The sequence below is a fragment of the Ceratotherium simum genome, chromosome 7 (assembly GCF_057802395.1).
Source record: "Ceratotherium simum simum isolate JZ-2026a chromosome 7, ASM5780239v1, whole genome shotgun sequence".
In the NCBI taxonomy this organism is placed as follows: domain Eukaryota; kingdom Metazoa; phylum Chordata; class Mammalia; order Perissodactyla; family Rhinocerotidae; genus Ceratotherium; species Ceratotherium simum.
In genome coordinates this window covers 29,672,108-29,685,044 of record NC_141906.1, presented here as the reverse complement: position 1 = coordinate 29,685,044, position 12,937 = coordinate 29,672,108, and the positions used below count along the sequence as shown (strand labels likewise).

Below are 12,937 nucleotides of genomic sequence, written 5' to 3'. Positions count from 1 at the left end.
AAAATATCTTGGATATGTTCCTTTCATGGAATGCCTGATATTTGACTAGTGATCAAATTGTTTATATATATTGGTCCATTCTGGTTTTTTGTTTCTTTTTGGTACATTTTGGTAACTTATAGTTTCCTAGACAATTGTCTGTTTCATTTATCAAATTTGATGGCATAAATTTGTGTATAAACTTGTTTGCCTCTATACATAGTTGCATAGTTGTCTTCCTTTTTATTTCTAATATTGTTTGTGCTTTCTCTCTTATTTTGATCAGAATTACCAGTCTATTTTATTAATCTTTTCTAAGAGCCAGCTTTTGTTCTACTTCTCAATGTTGTTGTTTTCTATTTCCTTAATTTCTGGCTTTATATTCATTATCTCTTTTACTTTACTACAGTGCATGTTCTTACTCTTTTTCAGGCTGCTTTGTTTATTAGGCCCTATATTTTCATTCTTTTTTTGTTTTCAAGTAAATCCATTTAAGGCTAAAAATTTCTCGTTCTACTTTAACTGCATTCTGTGATATGCAGGGCTTTTTTGTTGTTTCTACATTTTTCCTGCTTGTTAACCCATGAATTATTTAGAAGTGAGTTTTTCCAATTTCCATTCAATGGGAGTATGTAGTGGGGTAACATTTTCCATTTCTAGTTTTATTAGAAATTATATTTTATTTCTATTTTATTACATTCATTCTAATTTTATCAGAGAGATTCTTCTCTAACAAAATTTTTTGAAATCTCTTTTTCCAAGAATAAGTTAGATTGGATACACTACCTTTAGTTTATAAAACAGGTCAACATATAGGCTTAGAAAATAGCTAATATTTTACACAAAGCACTTAAGAGTTTTCCAGAAGTTTTTAGCACATCCTCTGAGGTTGGTATTATCATGCTCATTTTATAGAGAGGAAAAAAACTCAGGAAGTTGTTGTGGCTTGCCTGAAGTCACACACTCACACATAATATTTTCCTTGTTCTACTACTATACTATATTATCTCTTTAGCTTGTGTATTTTTGTAGAATTGAATTAAAAATGTATAAACTGATTTGGACACATAAGAAGATAAGCTTTCGTTGTCCTCTGCATTTACTCATATGAGTATCTTGCTCCCCAGGGATGAGGAATAAATGAGATGCTCTTACATTTAGATTGAAAGTGGTAGTAATAAAAATTTAATAAGGATGATGTAGCTAAGAGATGTGCCCTTTTGTTCCAAGTACCAGAAGAGCTCACACCGACAAGTTGTATGCCATGTGCTTTTCTGTTACAAAGAGCTTGTTCTGCTGCTCTTGTTATGCTACTGAAAGCAACCCAGTGATCTGATCACCCAAAATGAAGTTTGAAACCCTTCAGGTTTTTATTCTACACCATTATTACTTTGTCTTTTGAGGGGGAAATCCATTTTTTCCCACATATCCAAATTGTAACTGTACACATTCTCAAAGATATTGGGAGTTAATCCATACTGACACACTGTAAATGTTACAGTGCTCTCTCTCAGTTTCATCCCCTAAAGGGAAATAGCTGGCCCTAGGAGCTTGTTTAGTTTTAATTATTTATGAAGCTTGCTCTTTTCCTTAATATTTTATGAAATGCTTTGTGTATGTAACTGAAGCAGATGTTGTCATAGATATTTTCTCTAGGACTGTAACTCCAAAGGTAGTTCTGCTGGCCTTTATGGTTTGTTTCTGTGTGCTTGCTTTCTGTCTGCATAAGAAAACTCATACCAATTAATAATGTAGCTCTTGTAGCAATTCAGGAAATAAGTGTTACTCTGTATTTCCTTGGAAATTAAATTGTCTAGTATTGCCCTTCTTAATACTTTGAAGACTAGCCAAAAAAGTAAACTTAATAAAATAAAGGGAAAAAACCACATGATCATCTCAAAAGACACAAGAAAAGCATTTGACAAAATTTAACACTCTTTTCTGATAAAAAACACTCAGCAAGTTAGGAATAGAAGGGAACTTCCTTAACATGATAAAGGGCATTTATGAAAAACCTACAGCTAATATCATAATGATAAAAGACTGAAGGCTTCCTCCCCTGAGATCAGGAACAGGACAAAGATGCTTACTTTCACCACTGCTAGTCACCATTGTACTAGAAGTCCTAGTCAGAGCAATTAGGCAAGAAAAAGAAACAGAAAGCATCCAGATTGAAAAGAAAGAAGTAAAATTATCTGTATTTGCAGGCGACATGATTATATATAGAAAACCCTATAGAATCCACAAAAAAAGTACTAGAGCTAATAAACGAATTCAACAAAAGTTGCAAGTACAAGATCAAAACACAAAAATCAAATTGTGTTTCTATATTCCATCAATGAATGAGCTGAAAGAAAATTAAGAAAACAATTCCAACTACAATAGCATCTGAAGAATAAAATACCTAGGGGCTGGCCTGGTGGCGCAAGCGGTTAAGTGCGCACACTCCACTGAGGCAGCCCAGAGTTCACCGGTTCGGATCCTGGGCGCTCACCAACGCACCGCTTGGCAAGCCATGCTGTGGTGGCGGCCCATATAAAGTGGAGGAAGATGGGCACAGATGTTAGCCCAGGGCCAGTCTTCCTCAGCAAAAAAAAAGGGGAATTGGCAGATGTTAACACAGGGCTGATCTCACAAAAAAAAGAATAAAATACCTAGGAATAAATTTAACCAAGGGGGTGAAAGACTAATACATTGAAAACTACAAAACATTGCTGAAAGAAATTAAAAACAACCTAAATAAATGGAAATAATAAATGTTTACGGATTGGAAGATTTAATATCACTAGTATTGCAGTGGGATACACAGGTGTCCTTCAACAACTATTTATTGAATGGTACTTTAGGCAAAGTCCCTGTGCTAGGTGCTGAAGGATACATCAGTAACAAGATTTAAGGCCTGCTCTCAGTTGTCACAAGGAATGACAGAGGAGAGCAGAAAGGTACTGGAGGGAAGGATTACAATGGGGATAGGAAACTTTTTTTTTTTTTCTTTTTTTTTATTGATGTTTTAATGGTTTCTAACATTGTGAAATTTTGGGTTGTACATTTTTGTTTGTCCATCACCACATATATGACTCCCTTCACCCCTTGTGCCCACCCCCCACCCCCACTGCCCTGGTAACCACAGTCCAGTTTTCTCTGTCCATGTGTTGGTTTATATTCCACATATGAGTGAGATCATACAGTGTTTGTCTTTCTCTTTCTGGCTTATTTCACTTAACATAATACGCTCCAGGCCCATCCATGTTGTTGCAAATGGGACGATTTTGTCTTTTTTTATGGCTGAGTAGTAAGGAAACTTTTGAGAGTGAGAAATATGTTCATTACTTTGATTGTGGTGATATTTTCACAGGTGTATAAATATGTTGAAACTTATCATATCAATAAAACTTTATTGTACATCAATGATACAATAAAGTAGCACCTTTAAAGAGAGAGAGATTAGGCATATGTCCCAGAGAAGATGAAAATTTATTTTCTCACAGAAATTTGTACACAAATGTTCATAGTAACTTTATTCATAATAACCAAAAACCGGAAACTGCTTAAATGACCTTCAATGAGTAAAGGATCAAACAAACTGTGGTGTGTCCATACTATGTAATACTACTCAGCAATAAAGAGGAACAAACTGTTGATACACGCAACAACTTGGATGAACTTAAAGGAAATTATGCTGAGTGAAAAAAAGGCAATCTCGAAAAGATACGTGCTGCATGATTGCATTATATAACATTTGTGAAATAACATATTTATAGAGAACAGATTAGTGTTTTCCAGGAATTAGGGATGGGGAAAGTGGCTGTAGCTATTATGCAGTAGCACAAGGGAACCTTGGGGTGATGGTTCAGTTAAGCATCTTGATTATGATGGTGGTTATGTGAAGCTACATGTATGATAAAATTGCAAAGACCTCTACACATACCCCAAATGAGTGCATGTATAACTGGAGAAATCTGTATAAGCTTTATGCTTTGTATCAGTGTTGATTTCCTGGTTTTGATATTTGCTGTAATTTTGCAGGATGCCGATACTGGGAAGTGCACAGGACCTCTGTGCAGCTTCCTTTTAAAAGAAATTGTTTGAGAGAGAGAGAACCAGTGACTAACCCAGCACCTCTAATGTTCAGATCCTGTTTTCTAAATACCTTCTCCTACTCACTTAAACAAAACAAAAAACAGTGCTTTTGGGGAAAATAGGATTATTCTAGGTCAGGGCCATGAAATATATAAGATAAACCTTAAATAGTTTGTCATAATAGAAAGCAAGGAAACCGGAAAAACTATCAAAAACTACTAGGTCATGTCAAGAGGACTCAGGATGTGATCTTGCTAACCAGAGATGAGATAATTTTAGCATCAGTAATGGTGGTAAAAACACATTGAATATTTTTAAATCTATGACTTTATAATAATAGTTTATTAAAGCTATAATTGGTCATTCTTTGGCGGTTGCTAGGAAAAGAATTAAGCATTTGTCCTGCCTTATACGAACTGTACCTCAAAGTAACTAAATAATTGACTTGGCAAGTTTCTCTTACAGAAGTATTCCAGCTGATAAATGAAAAGGCAATGATAGAATTCCTTGATGGAATGATAGAAAAAGTAGAAAATCTCTAGTTTTTGCAATCCCTAATGGATTTAGGCATTATCATCATAGGCCTGTTGTATTAGTTTCCTAGGGCTGCTGTACAAATTACCATAAACTGGGTGGCTTAAAAGAACAGAAATTGATTCCCTCCAAGTTCTGGAGGCCAAAAGTTAGAAGTCAAAGGGTCAGCAGGGCTGCACTCCCAACAAAGGCTGTAGGGAGAATCAGTTCCTTGCCTCTTCCAGGCGTTCTTTGGCTTGTGGTTGCATCACTCCAGTCGCTGCCTCCATGGTCCCATTGGCTCCTCTTTCTGTGTTTTCTTCTGTGTGTTTTTTATAAGGACACTTATCATTAGATTTAGGGCCCACCCAGGGAATCCAGAGTGATCTCTTTATCTCAAAATCCTTAACTTAATTACATCTGTAAAGGCCTTTTATCCAAATGAGGTAACATTCACAGGTTCTAGGGATTAGGACATGGACATATCTTTTGGAGGGGGGGCCACCATTCAACCTACTACAGCTGTTAATATCATAAAAAGAGGCAAGTAAGAGGCACGTCTTCTTGTGGAAGTAAACACCCGCTTGCCAGAACAAAACAACAAAAACCTGAATGCAGTCAAGCATCAATTTGTAGGAAATACAGGAAACAAAATACTACAAGGATATAGTCAAAAAAATTCAGACTGTGGGAAACCCTACAGAAAAAAACCCAGTATCTTCAACAAATAAATTGCAAGGAGGGAAAAAAAAGATGGAGGAAGAAACTTATATGTGAAAAGAAACCTAAGCAACACCATCCGATTGCACCGTGGGGACCTTATTTTGATACTGATTTGAAAAACTTGAAAAAAATATTAAACAATCAGGGAAATTTGAACACTTATTGGTTGCTTCGTAAGTATTTACTGTAAATTTTAATATAGATATGTTTTTAAGAGAGTCCTTGTCTTTTAGATATCATACTGAAATATTTATGGATGAAATGCTATGTTTGGGACTTGCTTCAATGTTATTGGGGGTGGAAGAAGTAGGTGGGTTTGTAGATGAAACAAGATTGGCCATGAGGGGATGTTTTTGGAAGTTGGGTGATGTGTACGTGGGGATTCATTACACTGTTGTTTACTTTTATATGTGTTTGAAATTTTCCATAACAAAAAGTTAAAATTTTAAAAAGGTTGAGACTTCCCTCTCAAAAAAAATGATTTGTAGTACTTGAGAAGATAGATTTGGCAACTAGAATGATGATCCACTTAGCTTTTCTGGATGGCTCTCAGGGCTGTGTCAAGAGCTTTCCCAGCTATTCTAGCTTAAAATGGGAATCGGAGAAAAGAACAAAACACATTCCCCTTTAGAATATGTTTATTCAGCCAGCCTTCCCTGACCAAATTCTCCCAACCACTCCTCGCCCCATCCCACCTCTTCAGTCTGGATTAAATATCACCCTCTTTTATGCTCTCCTATTACCCCCCACATACTTTCATAGTGTATTTTAGTTGTGTAAGCTGTTTGGTACTCCCAGTTTCCAGATTATAAATTCCTCGAAGACACTAATTTTGTTTATCTTTATTCATCTCTATATTCCCCCACATTTAACATTGGGCCTGGTAAATTCTCTCAATAAATGTCTGTTGAATGAGGGGCGAGAGAGCAATAGAGAACTGGGATTTTGCTGGTAAATAAAATGCAGAATACACCTCCTATTCTTTCCATCTCCTCAATAAGCCCTTTCCCCAGGACTACTACAGTATAGCTACAGAGCTGCTTTAAACTTTTTTTTTCTTCTTCTGCCCATCCTCTGGCAGAGGTGCTAATGAGCTGTAATATACCGCAAATGAAAGATAAGTAAAGGGTAAGCAGTGTAGCAAAAATAGAAAATGAGTTTCTGCACAATCATATGTTGCTGATTTCCGTTCTTTCCCAGGGTCTATGATGCTATGAATTCTTTTCAGATGGCTGTCTTTCTGTACTATTTGTTTTGCTACTTTCTGTGTATCAGAATTTCGCTTCTGTATAAATTCCTTTCTTGTCTATCTTCTTGGTATGCTTTAAATGGTAATTAGAATGTAACCTCCTAGAAAAGGTGGTAAGAAATACTATAAAAATACTATTTTGTGCTATAGATGAGGTTATCTGGCAGTTTCCTAGTGGATGGCAATCTCCATAAAGCAGACTTGAAGAGGCCTACGAAACTTTAGAGCTGGGAGACACCTAATAGCCTAATGTGCTTCCCTGTTTGCACCTCCCCCCATTAGAAAGAATAGCTTTTTGTGTAATAGCTATCTTCTTGCTGTCTTAAGATATTGCATCTTGTCTAGTTCCAAAATCGGGTCTAGTTTCTAAACTAGTACTTTCCAAATTTAGATTCTTGAGAAAATAGGACACACGAGTAACAACTATTATCTCAAATGAAAAAAAAAGTATAATTATCATTTCTTTTTGACCACGTAGTGTTGGATTTCTCATTTTTGGAGAGCAGCAGAATAAGTCTTAAACTTTAAAATGTAGTACTGGACATGTTAACCTTATTAAAGACTTAAAGATATTTTATTTTCTCTTTAGGTGGTACGGGACTATAATCTTCAGCTGTTTTTGCAAGAGAATGCTGTATTTCACAAACCCCAGCCCTTCCAGTTCCAGCCTTGTGACAGTGATACTGTAAGGGAATTCCAGATCTTCATTTCATTTGTTTTTAAGCTATGTTTGCACTCAAATAACTGTTATCCTTGGAAAAGACAGATAGAAAAAACTGAGTATGTCTCATTAATTTTATAACAAAACTGTGAGAGATGCAGAGAAACTGACATTTCTTCTTTCTAAAATGTGACTAACACACCCAGTATCTTTATGCTAACAACTTTCTACTAAATAGGATTAAATTGTAAGACAGGTTACCTAAAATCTGAAAACTGAACTGAGGGAAAAAGAAAATATTCAATAAAAGTTTTTTTTCAATTCAAATATAAATTATACTTACTACCCATGAAATTCTTCACATGTATATCCTTCCAAAGAAACTAGTGGTTAAATTTTAACCAGAATAGAATTTATAAATAGAATAATGAATATGTGCATGCAAATATTTTGATTGGTTTTATAAAAAATTATAGGCCCTTTATAATTCCTTTCAGATTTCTTAGAATGTTAAAGTATTAACACAAGTGCCAAGTTGGCAATTTTTAAAAAGCAAACATTAATCATACATTTTTATCCTTGAGTTTATTCTGTGAAAAATGATTGCTATTTTTGAATTTAAAAAAAAGAACCAAAATGCTAATTTGATAACATAAAAAAAATATATTTAACTTCTACAGGATGAGAAAGCACATATCTGTGTGTTAGCATGTTAGAATGTGTTAACATATCTAGCACATTGTCTCAATGTAGGGAGGCCAAGAGGGAAGTTAGGTTATATTGGTAAAGTCTGTTGGTAAAGCTAGAATCAAAACCAGAGGAGTTTATGATATCAGAATTTAATTGTATCAGTTTGATGGAAACCTTTGCCAGAGATATCTTCATTACTTTTCTTACTAAATTTTAAGTGGCCCTGTTAGTGGCTATATAAAGAAATGTAGGGAAAAAGCATTTCCCTCTAGATTATATCACTTGCCCTTTGTAGTAGTGCCTTTTTCTGTCAGCTTTTGCTTAATGACTCAGTGACATTGTCCTATAATTTGACTTCTTTGAAACCTGGGAGGAATGAAGCAGAGCGTTAGAAGATACAGGATATGGACGAGTTTGCCAAGCTTGACTTAAAATTGCAACTAACTTGAGATTATTTTATTTTTGCCCATTTTCCTCAGAAAAATCAGAATAACAGTGATTCTCATCTCACTTGTCCAAAGCCCAGCTATAACCCCAAATCCTTCTTTGTTTCTAGACACTGTGCTTAATGTTCTTAGCTGCATGTCCCTGTTTGCCTTAAAATTCTAACTCTATGCTGTTTTCTGTCCTTGTGCAATCTTTACTGGGCAGAGTTTAAAAGCCGCCCAACTGGTGGATATTGAGCTCTCCCCTGTCAGTGCTCTGAGAATGACCATAGCTGAGGTATACGGGGGTGTGGGTCAAGGGTGAGGGATGGGATGTGTGGGTTTGCATGTTAATGACGGGTGGGACCTGGTATTGGGATGAAAGTTATATATATATATATATATATATATATATATATATATATATATATATATACACACACACACACACACACACACACACACGTATAAGGGGCCACTGAATGCATAAGCCAGGGCTTTCCGTTTTCCCTTGTAAGTTAGAGATTTCCTTTCCTGATTATAGTGAAAAGATTGAGCTTCTCATTTTTCATCTTGTTTGAAGCACCTTAGTTTTCCATAACAGGAGTGCTAGAAAGAACCTTAGAGCTAATCTTGCCTTTTTATTAAAGGGAAAACTGAAGCCTAGAAAGCAAAAGAGACTTGTCCGAAGTCATAGAGTGAATTAATGACACATTACTCTCCTGATGGCAATATTAATGTTCTTTCTGCTTGCTACTCTGCTTTCTGAGAAGAATTGTTCAGCATTTGGGGAGCAGTTAATTTTTTCCTAATGAAAAAAGATAAATGCCCATACTTTTATAAAAATCATCCCAGATTGTCAACCATTTAAAAAGTCTTTAGAATAATCATTTTGAAAATGTTTTTAACTGCAAAATATGTTTGCATGTAATTTTTATTTTGTTATAAATTAAGAATTTGTTGTAAATTAAGTATTCTTATTGCCCACAAAGAATAAAATCCCAAATAATTATTTTTGCTCAGAATGGACTAGTACTGTCCTTTCATGTGAAAATGGCGCCATTGTTTACTTGATTTTCTGGTTTCCTCTTAGAGTTGGTAGTACTAAGCCTGTCGTAGAGTAGAGAGCTCCAGTTGGTGCTCATCAGCTCACTCTTCCTGCCAGGTGAATGTAGGACATGTAGGAAGGACTAATCAGCACCATCTTCTGTTGTATTTCTGAAATTGCTGTTGTTCCTATCCTATTTTGAAGCGCGTTTCAGTTCAACAGACACTGAGCCCCTAGTCTATGTGCCAATCTCTCAGATAGATACTGAGGCTACCTACTCCATGTTAGGCTACACACCCGGGACTAGATGAGCTCACTGACATGTACACAAATAAGTAAAATATAATAAGGCAAGTGCTGTATAGGATAGAATGCTATTGATGTCCAGTGATGAGTGCAGTTAATGCAACCTTATGTAGTGCAATTTTTTTACACCTTTATTGAGGCCCATTTACATGTCATATAATTCATCCATTTCAAGTGTATTGTTCAATGATTTTTAGTAAATTTACCAAATTGTGCAACCATCATCATAAATAATTTAAAACATTTTCATGATCCCAATAAGATCCCTCATGTCCATTTACTGTTGATCCCTAGTCCCCTGCCCTAGGAAACCCCTAATCTATTTTCTTTCTCTGTAGATTTGCCTTTTCTAGACATTTCACATAAATTGAATCATAGAATGTGTGGTCTCTTATGTCTTGCTTCTTTAATGTTAACTTTAAACTTTAATGTTAACTTTAACTTAGCATAATGTTTTTGAGGTTCGGTCATGTCATAGAATATATCAATAGTTTGTTCCTTTTTATTGCTGGATAGTATTCCATTGTGTGAATATATTACATTTTGTTTATCTGTTCATCAGTTGATGGACATTTAGGTTGTTACCCACATTTGGCTATTATGAATAATGCCGCTATTAACATTGGTGTGCAAGTCTTTGTATGAATGCGTTCTCATTTCTCTTGAGTTGCTGGGTCTATGGTGTATTTAGTTTAACTTTTTAAGAAACTGCCAAACTGTTTTCCAAAGTGGCTTCCCCATTTTACGTTTCCACCACTGTTGTATATGGGTTCTCATTTCTCCACATCTTCACCACCATTTGTTATTGTCTGTCTCTTTGATTATAGCTATCCTGGTGGGTGTGAAATAGTCTTTCATTGTGGTTTTGATTTGCATTAACTTAATGACTAATGATGTTGAGTATCTTTTCATGAGCTTATTAGTGATAAATATATTTACTTTGGTAAAGTGTCTGTTCTCATATTTTTCTTCTATTTTTTGATTAGATTGTCTGTCTTCTCATTATGGATTAGATCTTGAAGAAGAATTGAAGTTTACTCTGCAGTGATTGAAAAACATGTCAGGAAGTGAAAAGAACAATTGAAAATAATAAAAAAAATAGGTGACATTCATTGAGCATTATTTCATGCTAGGCATTTTTCTAATTGCATTACCTTATTAACTCATTTAATCCTCACAACAACCCTATATTGTAGGTGCTATTTTTAATCCTCATTTTACAGTTGAGGAAACCAAGATTAAGGAATTTGCTCTAGGTCACTCAGCTAATAAGTGTTGGAGCCAGAAAAGTTTGAAAGTGTATTACCTACACTTGAAATAGCAAGTAGTCTTGGGGGTGGTAAGGGAGAAGTTGAACACCACCATAAATGTAGGTTGCAACCAGATTTTGAGTTTTACATGTAGTAGTATATGGAGAACTACGGAATGTTTTCAAGTAGGACAGTCATATGATGAGGTCCATTGCAGATGGATTATCCCTGTAGGACAGTATTGTTCCTTAATTTCATTTTGAATTTTATAATTTGAACTAAAAATTTGAACTGCTTATGGGTTTAACACATTCATTTTTCATTCACTCAATAGATATTTATTATATATACTTTGCGTATGCCTTTGCCTTACGTAGAAAATGTTCAAGAAATATTTGATCTGGCTTTAGGTAAGATATATTTAGGAAAGCCATAGGACGTTTAAAGTTACTACCTTGATAAAATCTAACTTATTTTCTTCTGAATATTTTCATATACTGTCTTAAAATTTTTTTTAAACTTTTTAATATAATCTGTTTCCAATCCTAATATTCTCCCTACAGAAGTCCCAAGTGTCCACTTGAAAACATTTAGTCACAATATTACTGTCAGAATTTAATTAAGGCTTAAAATTATTGCACTCTTTTGATTTTTTGTCTTTTATTACCTGCTGATGAATCAAAATTCGTTTTTCTTTTAATATATGATTATTGTGACTCATGCTTTAGAATGATATACCAAAAGGAAGTGGTGGAAATGGTTTTATAAAGCCACAATTATGTCTGTTCCTTACAGCCATAGAATTAAATTGGGAATCTTAGTATTAACCATAAGACGGTTACAAGTGACAGTGATCAGTGGCAAGTTTTGTCTGATGTAGTAACTTAGTAGCTGTCTCATGGTTAATACTGAAAGATTTCTTTGTCTATATTTCCATATAGAGTTATTGATTTCTAAAGTACCCTTTCTTTATATTCTCAAATACCATTTCTCAGATGATACCAGAAAGTCAAAAATCCTTTCTAGAAAGAGTCAAGTACACCTTTCTTTGCTGAAACAAAAGTTTTTAATGCATGATTATTCTGAGAAGAATACGGAATGTACCCTAAAATTTCCCTCCCCCCAAAAAAAGGGATATTCTGTAAGGGAGAATTGACAAGTACATTTATTAGGATCTCAGTTTTGGAGAGTCATTCAGCTGTCACGTGGGTCGTACTTGTGTTAGAGATTCATACAGGTGTGATACATGAGGAATCATGGGCTTTGGAGTCAGATCCTAGCTATGCCATGTGCTGTGTTTATTTTATTTGCGTATTTATATATATTTAACCTCTCTGATTTAGCTTCCTCATATGTAAAATGACTGCCTAATTGGGTTTGAAAATTAAAGGAGATACGTAAGCATTTGACTCAATGCCTGGCACATAGTAGATATAGAATAAATGTTGACTGCCTTTCTTTTTTTTTTTCCTGTCTTTCCACAAGACAAACGTATTTCACTTTTTTAGGTTTTATCCCTAATTACTACAGGAAATACCAAAATATCAAATACAGAAGACATTACAAAGATTATGAAATCTTGCAACACTTTTGCAGTCATGGTCCCCAGCTCTCAACTCGCTTATTGAGTTGAAAGTCCCTTGGGACTTCTACTCTCCTATTTTATTCCACAACATAAATCTCATCAGCCCCTCTCTTCAACAGTTACTAGCCTAACAGGCAGTCTGTGTGGAATAAACAGTAGCCAGAAGCTAACAATTAGTGTCCACTCTTACTGTTCTTATCATAAGTGCATCACTTACATTTTTCAGCACCTCTGCCCTACATATGTCTCCATGTGTCTTCTTTCCGTTACGAGAACTAGTGATGTGTGCCCTTCGGGAGCATTTCCTCACATCCTGTGAAACAGGACAAGGTCAGCCTGGGATGGGAAATAATGTGGGAAAGACACACAGCCACAAAACTTAGATAAGTATGATCTATATGGGCAGGAAAAACTTAAGAAAACTTTTC

General features: G+C 35.1%; 1 protein-coding gene across 2 annotated transcripts in view; it reads left to right on the top strand.

Annotated features, from left to right (window-relative positions):
• The window catches only part of FCHSD2 (FCH and double SH3 domains 2), a 256,434-nt gene that overhangs the window by 191,433 nt on the left and 52,064 nt on the right, over nt 1-12,937 (top strand). Inside the window, exons 10-11 of one of the 2 annotated variants that reach the window (XM_087433411.1) lie at nt 7,134-7,229; nt 8,547-8,618. In XM_087433411.1, the coding sequence (XP_087289537.1) occupies nt 7,134-7,229; nt 8,547-8,618 (168 nt within the window). The remainder of the gene's footprint in view (nt 1-7,133; nt 7,230-8,546; nt 8,619-12,937) is intronic. The other variant, XM_004433967.3, reaches the window with a different exon arrangement.